Raw genomic sequence first — 12614 nt, 5'->3', positions numbered from 1 at the left:
AAGTCGTCTGAACTGCCCAAAAGCCAGATCCACCGAACAACTCGAACAAATAATTGGAAGAAAAAATACACGTGCACTGCCAGTTTATTAATTAGGCTTCATTTAATCTAATATTGATAAGCTCCTTCCGAAAACCAAGAAAATCAGAATAGTCATACTCAACAAAATAATCAAATGTCTATACTCATAAACGAACATCCAGCCGCAAAAACATAAATGTCCTTCTAACTCTTTGTTTTAACGGCTGAAGCAAGATAGTGGAGAGAACTAAAAAAATTAAGTGATTCCGTCTCAAAACTTCTTTGACCGGGTGATGTTATATAATTTTCAAAAGAAATGTATTGTTCTATTTTGAGAGACTAGAGTATAGAGACACAATCTTCGGAAGAAACCTTTTTTAAAGGGATATTTGGTGATCGTTAAAGAAGAGCAAAGGGAGGTTTTGATGCATGTTTTTGAATGTATCATTTTATTTTGTTGTTCCGTTGCAACGTACGGGCATTTCAGCTAGTTTAGGACAAAAAGTCAAAAATAGTACCGAACAACCACTCAAAAAAAATAGTACCGAACCCATCTAAAAAAACGTAATGGTAGTCCCGAAGCATGTGGAAGTCCATGTCTATTTTTTTTGAAGAAAGTAGTAAATTTCACAGAACCACACTTTTTGGGACAGCTCTGTCGGGGAGCCACAGTTAACGCAATACCGTCCGCAAAACCATAGTTTTTGTGTCAAACCGTCTCACCTAACCCGAAACCGCTTAGCTTATGTTTATTGGTTTTGCCCGGATACTGATCGTGGGGTCCACATGTCAGGCGAGACGCCCGCTGCAACCCTTACCCGACCCGTTAGTGCCCGGGATCGGAGCCAGAGGAGGCGGCGGCGCCGGTGCTGGCCTTGCTCACCATACAGCAACAGCCAAGAAAAAGAAAAAGAAGATCTGATTCTCAAGGGATCAGATCGGCTGTACATCAACCAAAACTAAGAATTTTCAGCGGCGACGAGGAACTCCATCAATCAGGTGCTTCACTGCCAAAACCGTCGCCTCCTTGCCCTGGAAGATCCTGCGATTCTGTTCTTTCTTTCCAAATATTCCACCCCACACACACCCCTAGCGTGACAGCATCCTTCCGAGCATGCGACGCCTCGTGTTCTTTGTCTCAGGCGGCCTCGCTGCTGCCGTGCGGCAACACGACGGTCTTCTCCGACACCGGCGGGAGGACGACGTCGACGTCCTTCTGCACAGGAGGAGCTGCATAGAGAGCAACCGGCTTGGTCGCCGTGACGGGGACGGAGCGGAGCGGCGGGCGGGGAGACGGCGGGGGGCGCCGTGGCGGGCAGGGAGAGCCGCCTGGAGATCTGTGGGCAGACGGAGGGGGGTCGAGACGTCCGAGAAGGAGGTGCCAGGGGCGGCGACTGCGGCCCTCCGCCCCTGGAACCAGTACCTTGGCCGGGGCTCTCAGTCCGCTATGGACGGCTTCAGGCTAGGAGATCGATGGATTGAGGGGCCGGGTAACAGATCGGGTTGACCCACCGTCAGCACTCGGGAAAACCACCAAACATAAGCAGTTTCGGGTTAAATGAAACGGTTTGACACAAAAATTGTGGTTTTGCGGACGGTATTGGAACTACCTCAAAAAGTGTGGTGTTGTGAAATGACATCTTTTGGTAACTCTATGTTTTGCAATGCAAATAAAAGATGTTTCTGATTGGTCGTAGCTACCGGGCATTGTCAACAATACTGGCATTTGAAACATGACGCCAATACTAGTTGAATTTCTACATCATCAGATTTTTATAAGTGAGATCCATGTCGGATGAACATATCCAATATTTTTCATGCGTACAATAGTATTGTCTCCGTGTAAGATATTTTAACTTTGTTTTAGCAACGACTAGTTAGAAATGGAGGCAGTACTTCTTAAAATTTAGTAAATTTGAAGGCACCACAATTATTCAGACATGCTTCTCACAGAACCACACTTTTCGATAATTTTCTCGCAGAACCACACTTCTTTCGACTAATCTTCTCAGTTTATCCAAAACCGATGTTTAAGCGCATTTGACACTTTTCCTTACAGGTGGGGCCCACTGTCAGGTCCATCACATTTATGCATTTAGCCCCCACATATTTTCACATTTATTTTCTCCCCCTTCTTCTTCCTCTTCTCCGGCTGCCCCTGCTCCCCTTCATCTCCTCCTCCTCCAAACTAGATGCGGGGGACTGCTCAAGAGGATTCCTGCTGGAGGCACGCGCGGTGATGGAGAAGCAGTACGGCGAAGAAGCTCACGACGGCGGCGGTCGTCGGGCTTGAGGAAGAGGATGGCGTCGCGGCACCCCGAGCCACGGCAAGGCGCAGAGGGGAGCTCGCGGCGTGCGCGCCGGCACGAGGAAGAGGATGATGGCGGCGGCGGGGCAGATCCGGCCCTGCTGGAACGGCGGCAGCCGGGCCGGCCACGACGCCTGCGGCTTGAACGCCCCGGTGTCCGCTGACGCCGAAGCCGAAGAGTTGAACCGGGCACGGACGAGCTCGATGCCAAGACGCCGTCCGCGCCGATGTTCACGACGAATGCATGCTCCGGAGACGGGATCGTTGTCTTTGTCCCCTTCGGCGGCATGGCCGCCATGCCGCTGCCGGGGGTGGCCGGCCTCGCCCCCAGCGGTCCGTTGCAGCTGCTCGACCGCGTGTGGTGGACCTCGGCTAGGACGTTGGGGGAGGCCAGCCGCGTCATGGTCCGGACACGCTGCCCGAGCTCCCGCAGCACCTTGGCGCCCTCCTTCCGCACCATGTGGAGCTCGGGGCCCACGTACCTTGTGGCTCTCCGGCAGCGCCTGGATCTCCGACGGGATGCACCCGTGCAGCGCCATCACTGCGAACGAGCAGTGCCGCAGCGCGCTGCCGACTTTGGTGTAGCTCACCCATGGGTTCTTCTTGTATGGTCCGGCTCCCAGATAGCAAATCCTAGCTGCAATCAACAGAAAATTAAGAACAAAGGAAATTCCTCCTAGAAGAGTTACATGCAACCTTGACCAAGAAGAACAGACCAGGGTACCTCTTGTGCCTGTGCCTCCACGGCTTCCCTGTACCCACTGTAGAGAGGGTCGTCAGAAGCCTGGTACGTGAGAGGGAGCGGGGGAGGAGGCGACTGGACGGCTGCCCTCCGTGCAGCAGGTCGGCGCATCACCGCAGGAATCCATCGAGCTGTTTATCAAAATGTGGTTACGTGAAAAGCTGACCTCAAAAGCCGTGGTTCCTTGAAATTTATTTTTTTATTTTATTTTAATAGGAGTCAAGTGGGAAACACCCGTTTGTTTTTTCTTCCATAAACGACAGTCTCAACAGCACTAGAGCAGATGGGGCGGGGCAGTTGGCGCTGGGCTCGGCCGGCCAGATAGCCTGTGTTATTTTGTGAGAGCAAGGGAAGGTCGCTGCACTTCAGGAAAAATTAAAGCCCAGGCGGAAGTTGCTATGCTTCTGGCGGGCCGCAAAACGAAGCAACTGCAAAGCAACTAGTTGGGCCTCTGCAAGTCAAGTGGGCCGGGCTTAGTTCGAGCAGCCCACGATGAAACAACTGTAAGCAAGTAAGCCTTTTGCGATGCGTAGCCGCGTAGGGGAGTAGTTTGATCTGCTTGACCTCACAAAAAAAAACACTGCTTGACCGGGGTTAAAGTAAAGAGGCGCTGTGAAAGAGGGCAGGGACAGACGAGAGGTCTGAAGAAACGAGGAGGCAAACAGCCGAGCGGTATGCAACAAATTGCATAAAAGATAAATCCAGATTCTAGAAGCCCAGCCCTCTGCATATACCAGTATTACCACACACACGGTCACACAACACTTTTTACAAGCAGCTACCGGTTCGAGCCCGGGCCATCCCATTTTCCTTGTACAGAGCCGCTCAATTAGCTCGTGACGTCACCCTCTGGAAAAAAAAAGCGACATGAAAAGCCCGGGCCGATTTCCCAAAACCCGGAGTCTTTTTTCCCTCCATGCCAACAATTCCAATGGTGGACTCGGCCCGGCTAGTTCGAGCACGATGCAATTCAGCAATTGTGCCATGGGCCAGCTTAGCAGTCTCTAGTCTGCCTGACGACCTCTTCTTCTTCTCGTTCCTCTTCTTGGACTATGCGACATCGCGATCTGTCCAACTGTCCGGGTTGGGGGTTTTACTTTCTCCCGGTTCGCGCGCAGAAGACCCCACAGCCAGCGCCCAACCACGCGTGCACCGGTATTTTTATTCAGTATACTAGCAGCTGTCTGTCACGGGCGGCACGGCACGGACAGACGACGGGTCTGAAGAAACAAGGCAACTGAACGCAACGCTTCATGTTCCAAATTCATGCTAGCTCCATTGGGAACTGATGGACGGATATTCTTCTCCCTCGCCATGCAATGCGCCAAACCGTCTCGCACACAACACACGCAGAAAATTTACTGGCAGCAGCAGTTCAGTTCGTGCGTGACGGCACCATCTCGAGTGCTTGTCCTTCGCTGACACGGCCAAGGGAGAAAAAAAGGACATGGGAAAAAAAAAGGGAGAACGAGATAAGCAAAAAAGAAGCAGCACAGTACGAAACGGCCCCCAGCTTTTGGTCTGCTCTGCGCCCTGCCCAACCCCCATCCTCTGACGATCGCCTGCACGCAACGCAACGGCCGGAGATAAACACTGTTGTATACTGTTTTCCTAACGCTAATCACTAAACAGATATCCAAGCACTTATCTTCTTCTTTTTCGTTCTTCTTGGTAGATAAGTTATGTACCTGCCCAGCATTTTGGAACGTGTACATTTTTCAAAAGTTCGAAATACTGCTGCTTCGGGTGATGGTGTGATGGTGTGAGCCTACAAGCAGTTTAGCTTCCACGAGTCCCTGCCGCCGACGTGGCGTGATGGTGTGAGCCTGCCTCGCGGGCCCTCGCTGGCTGAGGAGAGGACACGTGTGCGCTGCTGCTGGTGTATGAATCTGGCCGTGTACCGCTGCCGGATGTTGAGGCATAGGTATACGTGTGCGGACTGCAGGTCAGCTCCCTTGGGACGCAAACAAAGGAACTAGCAGCAAAAAGGATGAGGCCTGCAGATGCTGCTGCCTGTGCCTGTGAGAGGGAACCTTCCTCTTCTTCTTATTCTTTTTTGTTTACTTACACAACTCTCTTGATTTTGCATCCATGACCTTCTTTTCCTTGGAAAGAAATGCGTTTGGGGGTGTGTGGGGGGATGTTGGAAATCTGAACAAGATGGACCAAAACTCGCCGGTATTCGCAAAAAAAGAAGAAAGAGATAAGGACTCGGCAATAACATACATTATGACACTTTTTTTTTTACGCATGATGATGCGTCTAAATTTACGATGATCGATGGTACCGTGTTTGGTTACAAGGCCTCGGCGCTTCAACCTTTTCGGTGTCCATGATCTAGGTAGCACACACATGCATCTACCTAGAGAAAACATGTTTTAAGTATCCCGGTAAGCGTCAGATGTCGAACGATCGTCCTCGGGTAAACTGCATCTTCGAACCTAAATCAATTATTTGTTCAACGTTGTATGCAATTTTTTATACAGGTTCAACACATGCTGCTACGTATGCGGTCTTTGTTTTGGCATGTGGAGGACGAGGAGTTGGGTACACATATGGCATCCACGCGGATGGGAGCGGGTTGCCCAGGTGGTGTTCTCCTGGCTCCGGCGAGGTTGCTGTACTGGCTCAATTAATACGAAAAATTGCCGAAAATCGTCAAACTATTTATCTTTGGAAATAATATCAAACCAAAATCAAAAAGCTTTCTTTTTTCTGAAGAAAAATACAGAATCAGTTTTGGGAGGGAATAAAAGGATGGGATTTTCCAGTAGGAAGCGAAGAAAACGACCGAGTACTCAATGGTAAATCCCACCACGGAGTATATTTATTTGTAAAAGCACCCTCGTCGTTGAACCCCGTCCGTAATTCCGTACCATTGCGAGGTGTTCCCCGCGAAAACGCAGCCCCCGGCGGGTAATACGGGGGGCCGAGAAAGAAGAAAGAAAAAATGCGGCCACCGTACCGGAGCAGCAGCCAGGCCAAGAAGTCTCCTCCTTCCTCCTCCCTCCTCTCTCACTCTCTCTCTCTCTCTTTCTTCTCTCCCGAAAAGGCAAAGCGAAAAAGGCAGCAGCGAGAGAGAGAACCGAGTAACAACCAAGAGAGAGAGGCAGAGGCTCTCTCTCTCTGCCTGCCGGCGGGCATCTTCCCTCCCCTGCTGTCCTCTGCTTCTGCTGTGCTTCTGCCGCCGGTCGGCTGCTGTCCCCTGAGCCTGATCGATCTCGATTCCCTGCGCCGGCCGACCAACCACCCCCGCCGTTCATCTCTGTCCCCTCCGCCCCGATCCGCCGGGGAATCAATCGAGGATTCGATCCAGCCAACCAGCCATCCGCACCCAGCCTACTAGTCTATATATAACCCACGCCAACACCACCGCCGGGCGTCTCTCTCTCACCTTCTTAGCAGAACCTCACCGACCCCCGAATTCTTCTTCCTCCTCCTTCGGTCCGGTTCGATTTTGGGATGGCCGTAGTCGAGACCTCCGCCGCCGCCGCCGCCGTCGCCGCCGCAGCAGCGCCGGCTGCCGGCTCTGACGGCCATGGCGTCGCGGCGGGGTCGGAGGCGGGCGGTGGCGGGGACGCAGGGGAGCGCGAGATGCGGGATCTGGAGGAGCTCCTCTCCAAGCTCAACCCCATGGCCGAGGAGTTCGTCCCGCCCTCCCTCGCCACCGCCCCGCACCCCACCGCCGCCGGTTACGCCGCCGCGGCAGGGTACTACCCCAATCCCAGCGCCGGCGGCGGGAGAGGCGGCTTCGTCGCCTCGCCGGCCGCACACCGCGGGGTCGTCGGTTTCCCCGCCGCCCCCGCCGACGGACGCGGCAGGGTAAGCGGCTTTCTCCACCTTTCCGGTTGCGAGATTCCTCTGTTTTTCTCACCGCCGGGCTTTCGTCTGATCTGCTCGCTCCTTCTCGTTCCCGTGCGCAGAAGAAGTTTGGCGGGTACGCCGGCGCCGGCCCCGGCGGGTACCCCCAAGGCGGCAAGCGGCGGGTCAACAGCCGCACCAGCCAGGCGCAGCGCGACGAGGTGATCCGCCGGACCGTCTACGTCTCCGACATCGATCATCAGGTCGGTCAGCTCACGGATCTCCATCCCCCTGCACCCACCTTCGTAGGCCAGGATAAATCCGACATGCTAGGAGTTTATTCACCTACCGATCGATCGGTTTCGATTCCATTCCGTTACTGGTATACTACTTGTTCCTCGTGATTATTCCGTTAGATTTCAGGTTCTGCGCTGCGACTTCTGTCTCGGCACGCGCGCGTGCTGTTCAGCGGGAACAAAACCATATCAGGATGAGGAGACTTGAAGTGAGAGCGTGACTGCCTGAGATCATGGGTGGGATGGGGTTGAGGGAGATACGCTACCATGTTGCTACTTTTGCTCATCCTTTCCTTGCTTTCATAGATTTGGATGCCACTTTCTCACTGTAGTATGCCTTGCAGTTCTTTGGTGTTCAATTTTGTATGGAATCTAGAAAGTAGCATGACTGGTTTTCCGTTTATGTGCCTGGGTGAGGTGCAGCTAACATGTACTACTCATTTACTGTCTTCTTATCCCATCTGGGGCCGGGTTGTTATTCCCATGGCTTTCTTCACATAGCCTGCACCTCTATTCTTGGCATGCCTGGCTGCTTTGATGCAAACCACCATCTTTATCGGTTTGTCATTAGATTTCTTGTTGGATTAGGATGCGTGTCACTGGTACAGTAAAAAACCCCATCATTTTTAGTAAGGCACTAAAGCAGTGTATTCCTGGAAGTATCTTGTTTTTTTTTTTTTTGCAGGGTGGAAGTATCTTGTTTATGAGCCCTGCTTTCATGTTCCTTTAGTAGATAGTAGTTCATCTAGTAGGCAGGGGATTCCTTTTTTATGAAAGACCTAGGTAGTTCATTCCCGGAAGTGTCATCTCTATGAGCCCTGAGCAGTGAATTCCTTTCTCCTTTGAAAGGCCTGACCTGGGTAGTGTATTGCTGGAACTGTCATATTTATATGATCTTGGCTTTCACGTTCCTTTTATGGAGCTATCATAGGAAGGAACAGTAAATAGTCAAATTTCAGATGTCTCTGGCCTACGGATTCCTGCATTTTTTAAAGAATGCTAGATCTGAGAGTAAATGCATGCAGATTATCTATTTGGTGGAACACAGATAGGCCCTGATTTACAAGTTTCTGTAACGGGCATGCATTGTTACTTCATGCTTTTAATAGATCCTTGTACATGGTTGTCGACTGATTCGGTCACGTGCAGTACGGATACATGAATTGGCCACATTTAGTACTCTTGCTTGGTCTTCAGGGTTCTGGTATGCTATTCCAATTGCTTTCTGAAAAGAAAGTTTTATTTTTACTGATTTCTATGCGTAAAATCATAGCTTGTCGTGATGCTTCTTATATCTGTGTATTGAGAACCAACATGGAATACTTGATTGTGGTTTGCAGTCTGAAAGTTTTAAACTTTTAGGTGTCTGATACTGTTTACTTGTGAGCTCATTTATTCTAGTGCATGGTGATCAATGTCAATTAGATTCATTCCCGGAAGTGTCGTCTTTATGAGCCCTGAGCAGTGAATTCCTTTCTCCTTTGAAACGCCTAACCTGGGTATTGTATTGCTGGAAGTGTCATATTTATATGATCTTGGCTTTCATGTTGCTTTTAACGAGTTATCATAGGAAGGAACAGTAAATATTCAAACCATGCTCAATTTTAGTCTGCTTGATACAAATTTAGATGTCTCTGGCCTATGGATTCCTGCATTTTTCAAAGAATGATCTGAGTAAATGCATGCAGGTTCTCTATTTGGGGGAACACAGATAGGCTCTGATTTACAAGTTCCTGTAACGTGCATGCATGTTTACTTCATGCTTTTAATAGATCCTTATACATGGTTGTTGACTTATTCGGTCACGTGCAGTACTGATATGTGAATTGGCCACATTTAGTACTCTTGCTTGGTCTTAAGGGTTCTGGTATGCTATTCTAATTGCTTTCTGAAAAGAAAGTCTTATTCTTATTGATGTCTATGCTTAAAATCATAGCTTGCCATGATGCTTCTTATATTTGTGTATTGAAAACAAACATGGGAATACTTGATTGTGGTTTTCACTCTGAAAGGTTTAAACTTTTATGTATCTGATACTGTTTACCTGTGAGCTCATTTATTCTAGTGCATGGTGATCAATGTCAATTAGATTGCGAACCTTTTCTCTAGAATAAGTATATTTAAGAACAATATTAGCACCATGTTTATGCATTAGTTGGCACGCGCATTGCACGTACATTGTTTTACATAAAGGTCTCATTTGAGAAGTTTACACTTTCTCATTTTTTGTCTCATTTGATAAAATGGCAATCTCACTAATAGGGCTTGCCTGGTTTCGTTCCTGATATGAACCTGGAGCACTCTTTAAGGACCACTTCGCTCATAATCCGTCTTTGGTCTTAGTTTCTAGTAGGCAGCGAGTTGCTTTAGTAGTTCATCTTGTAATCGATGAGCCATAATGATATGAGTATTGATATTTTAGCAAGCTAGTTTTGGGGAGTGCTATGAGAGTGAAGAGGTCCTTAAAGAGTTCTGTGGGAGAAAAAATTCCGTGTTATATATATCTTATACGTCTTCACTATTTTCCTTTGAAGAGTCGTGCATCTGACTCTCTTTTCAGAGAGGATGTTTCCTCTACTGTCTATTCCCCCATGCTGTTCTTTCAGTAGTTTTTTGCATTTTTTTTCTTTTCTCACGTGTCCGTAATGTTATGTTGGTTCGTAGGAGAGAGGTGTAATGCTGTGTGTATATGACGGACCTTTAGCAGTTATTTATTTGTCAATTGGCTACTGTGGAGCTTTGTATTTGATAAAGTTTTTTACACCTAACTGATGGAGCCTGTTGAGTTCCATATTGCTGCTACATTTGCAGTTTATTATTTACCCACACTGTTGTATAAAAAAAACTTCAGGTCTCTTAATATCAGGTTGCACACCGGCCGTTATATGTAGGTTTAATTGATCATATGTTTCTTGTTATTTAGGTCACCGAAGAGCAACTGGCAGCACTATTTATCAACGTAGGGCAGGTATATCCTTTTGTTTTTAGTTTACATTTATTGTTTGAGACCAGCTTGGATAATGTCAATTTTGTCTTTCTAAAGGTTGTGGACTGCCGCATGTGTGGGGATCCAAATTCAGTTCTTCGCTTTGCTTTCATAGAGTTTACTGATGAGGGTAAGTGGTGCAGTAATAATTAAAGATGCGTAGGTCGATTTGTCCATTGGTTAATAAACTGCCATGTTGCAGAGGGTGCAAGAGCTGCTCTAACTCTGTCAGGAACTGTGCTTGGGTATTACCCTGTCAGGGTTCTTCCTTCGAAAACTGCCATTGCTCCTGTCAATCCAACATTTCTTCCCAGGGTAAACCAAATTTCTGGAACACACACGCATATCTAATTTTCATTGCTCATGCTTATTTCAGTGGATGTACAACTAATGTCTAAAAGTTAACCCATTTTGTTTGATCTGCAGTCTGATGATGAGCGTGAGATGTGTGCGAGGACTATTTATTGCACAAACATTGACAGGAAGGTTTGCTATCTTACCATTGCACTCTGTATATCCATACTCATTACCCCAACATTTCTGTTTTATTGATGCACTTGGTGCAGGTCTCTCAGGCAGATGTGAAATTGTTCTTTGAATCAATATGTGGAGAGGTTGGTCATTCGTTAATTCAAACTTCCTTTCCCTATTATAAGTGCAACTGCATTGAAATGCAGTTCAAGCAGCAACTTGTTCATTCTTTCATTGTAATATTTCCGTTGCAGGTCTATCGGCTGAGGTTGCTCGGGGACTACCAGCACAATACTCGCATTGCTTTTGTGGAGTTTGTTATGGTTAGAATGCCTTGTCCGTTTCACATTTTCTTATTTTTTGTTTGTTTCAGAAAGCATTTTTTCCAAAATTATTGCAATATACTGCATGTATCTTGTTTTCTTACTATTACTAGTGGCAGTGGGTGAGAATATCCAATCCTTAAATGCTAAAGTGTCTCTCAGGAATCATATCATATTGTGGACATTCATAGCATGACGTGCGTTTGCTTGAAATCAGGGTTTCCTGTGTTGTTCACATAGTACAACATGTACCACCGGATTTTATTGCTGACCCGTTTGCTGTAAATATGATTGAGCCTTGATGAAAGAAACTAATTGAACCAGAAATTGGCATGAAGTGCTCTTATATTTGTGTTAGTTTTATGTCCAATCACCTAGATTAATCAGGCCGAGAACAGCTATGAACCAGTCATGTTTAAGTATAAACTTTAGTTGGACTGTGGGGTATTTGTTTTCTGAAAGAAAACCTTTCTTGTTGCTGTTCTCCTTTTTGTCTACTCTAGTACTATATTAGTAGTTGCTGACCAACACTCAGTTGATGAAACACACACCTTGGGTTGGTTGGTACCTGTGAGTTATGATATGATTTTCTGATCCCTAGAATTGCACGTCAATTTAGGTGGATGTATTAGTATAATGTCTTTGAACCTGAAGTGGTACCTAAGATTTGGGGTATCTTGGAAATGTAGTTCATATATGATTTCCCCTTTTCTATAACAGCATTGTCATCAAAATGGGGGCTAGTCCGTAGCAGACTAATAACATATTGTTGTTTTCCCTCATTTTGTAAGTATCTGAAGGTTCATTTATTTCTCAACTTTCAGGCTGAAAGTGCTACTGCCGCTCTCAACTGCAGCGGCGTGATACTGGGTTCCTTGCCAATAAGGTAAAAATTGTGGTCTCCCGACTCAAAACTGTTAGTTCTGGAAATGACGAGGCACATTTGCTGATATATTTTCAGGGTCAGCCCGTCCAAGACCCCTGTGCGTCCCCGTGCGCCTCGCCCACTGATGCATTAGGTGTTGTAGGTACAGGAGGGTGCCGATGGGCACTGCTTATATATAGAGAGATCGACATATGTGAAAGAGAAATCAAGATATATGTCTTTTCTTCTTCCAAGTTATCCGCTCGCCCTCCTTTTACTGTACCATTGGTAAAGTATCCACACTCGGAGAGCGGGGAGGGGGTGAGATGAGAAAGAAAAGAATCAGAAACGCGTCGTCATGGTCGGTGTTTACCTTTTGCACATAGAGCTTCTTAGAAGCGGGCCTGATGCTAGAAGCAGCAAGGCCAAAGAAAACTCTGTGGACTTGTGTTTGTTCTTCAGTTGTTTGCTACTACTACTACTAGTAGTACTTACTGGAAACTTAAGTTGCAGCAAGTCTTTACCTGAAGATGGATCAGCGTTTGCTTGCCGTTATGCATTGCTCTGACCATTTTGTTTTGTTGCCCTGTGCTGTTTGTTTTAGTTATGCATTTCCATTTTATGCCCAGTTGTTTTACTGTATTTGCTGGAGCATCGGAGTTTGGTCTTCATGGGACTTTCTTTTGCACATTATTGTGTGTACTACATAAATTGTGACAGCGAGCTAGTGATACTGTAGAGAGTAGAGACTTGCGCCGGAAGCTCGTTGGTCTTAAGATTGTGTTTGTTTCTACAAGTGAAC

At 47.5% G+C, this 12614-nt stretch overlaps 1 protein-coding gene across 2 annotated transcripts; it reads left to right on the top strand.

The window, feature by feature from the left end:
- Window positions 1–6022: 6022 nt before the first annotated feature.
- LOC100821818 (polyadenylate-binding protein-interacting protein 11) lies at window positions 6023–12391 on the top strand. 2 transcript variants are annotated; one of them, XM_024461786.1, is made up of 10 exons: window positions 6023–6892; window positions 6994–7134; window positions 10091–10126; window positions 10211–10283; window positions 10356–10468; window positions 10580–10639; window positions 10720–10767; window positions 10879–10947; window positions 11772–11833; window positions 11909–12391. In XM_024461786.1, exons 1-10 carry the CDS (start codon window positions 6533–6535, stop codon window positions 11964–11966), a joined length of 1020 nt encoding a protein of 339 aa, XP_024317554.1. In that variant the 5' UTR covers window positions 6023–6532; the 3' UTR covers window positions 11967–12391. The 2 variants fall into 2 exon arrangements, with proteins under 2 accessions (XP_024317554.1, XP_010234260.1); XM_010235958.3 differs by having other exon boundaries at window positions 10091–10135.
- The last annotated feature ends 223 nt before the right edge of the window (window positions 12392–12614 follow it).

The sequence above is a fragment of the Brachypodium distachyon genome, chromosome 3 (assembly GCF_000005505.3).
Source record: "Brachypodium distachyon strain Bd21 chromosome 3, Brachypodium_distachyon_v3.0, whole genome shotgun sequence".
Classification (NCBI taxonomy): domain Eukaryota; kingdom Viridiplantae; phylum Streptophyta; class Magnoliopsida; order Poales; family Poaceae; genus Brachypodium; species Brachypodium distachyon.
The sequence above is the reverse complement of the archived record's forward strand: the minus strand, read 5'-3'. Positions and strand labels throughout refer to the sequence as shown.

What these genes read in the sequence shown, in the direction of transcription:
- LOC100821818 (XM_010235958.3), top strand. Translation starts at nt 6,533, where the DNA reads ATGGCCGTAGTCGAGACCTCCGCCGCCGCCGCCGCCGTCGCCGCCGCA. An exon ending in ATCCAACATTTCTTCCCAGG is followed by an intron (nt 10,469 to 10,579) that starts GTAAACCAAATT and finishes TTTGATCTGCAG; the next exon opens with TCTGATGATGAGCGTGAGAT. An exon ending in CTGGGTTCCTTGCCAATAAG is followed by an intron (nt 11,834 to 11,908) that starts GTAAAAATTGTG and finishes ATATATTTTCAG; the next exon opens with GGTCAGCCCGTCCAAGACCC.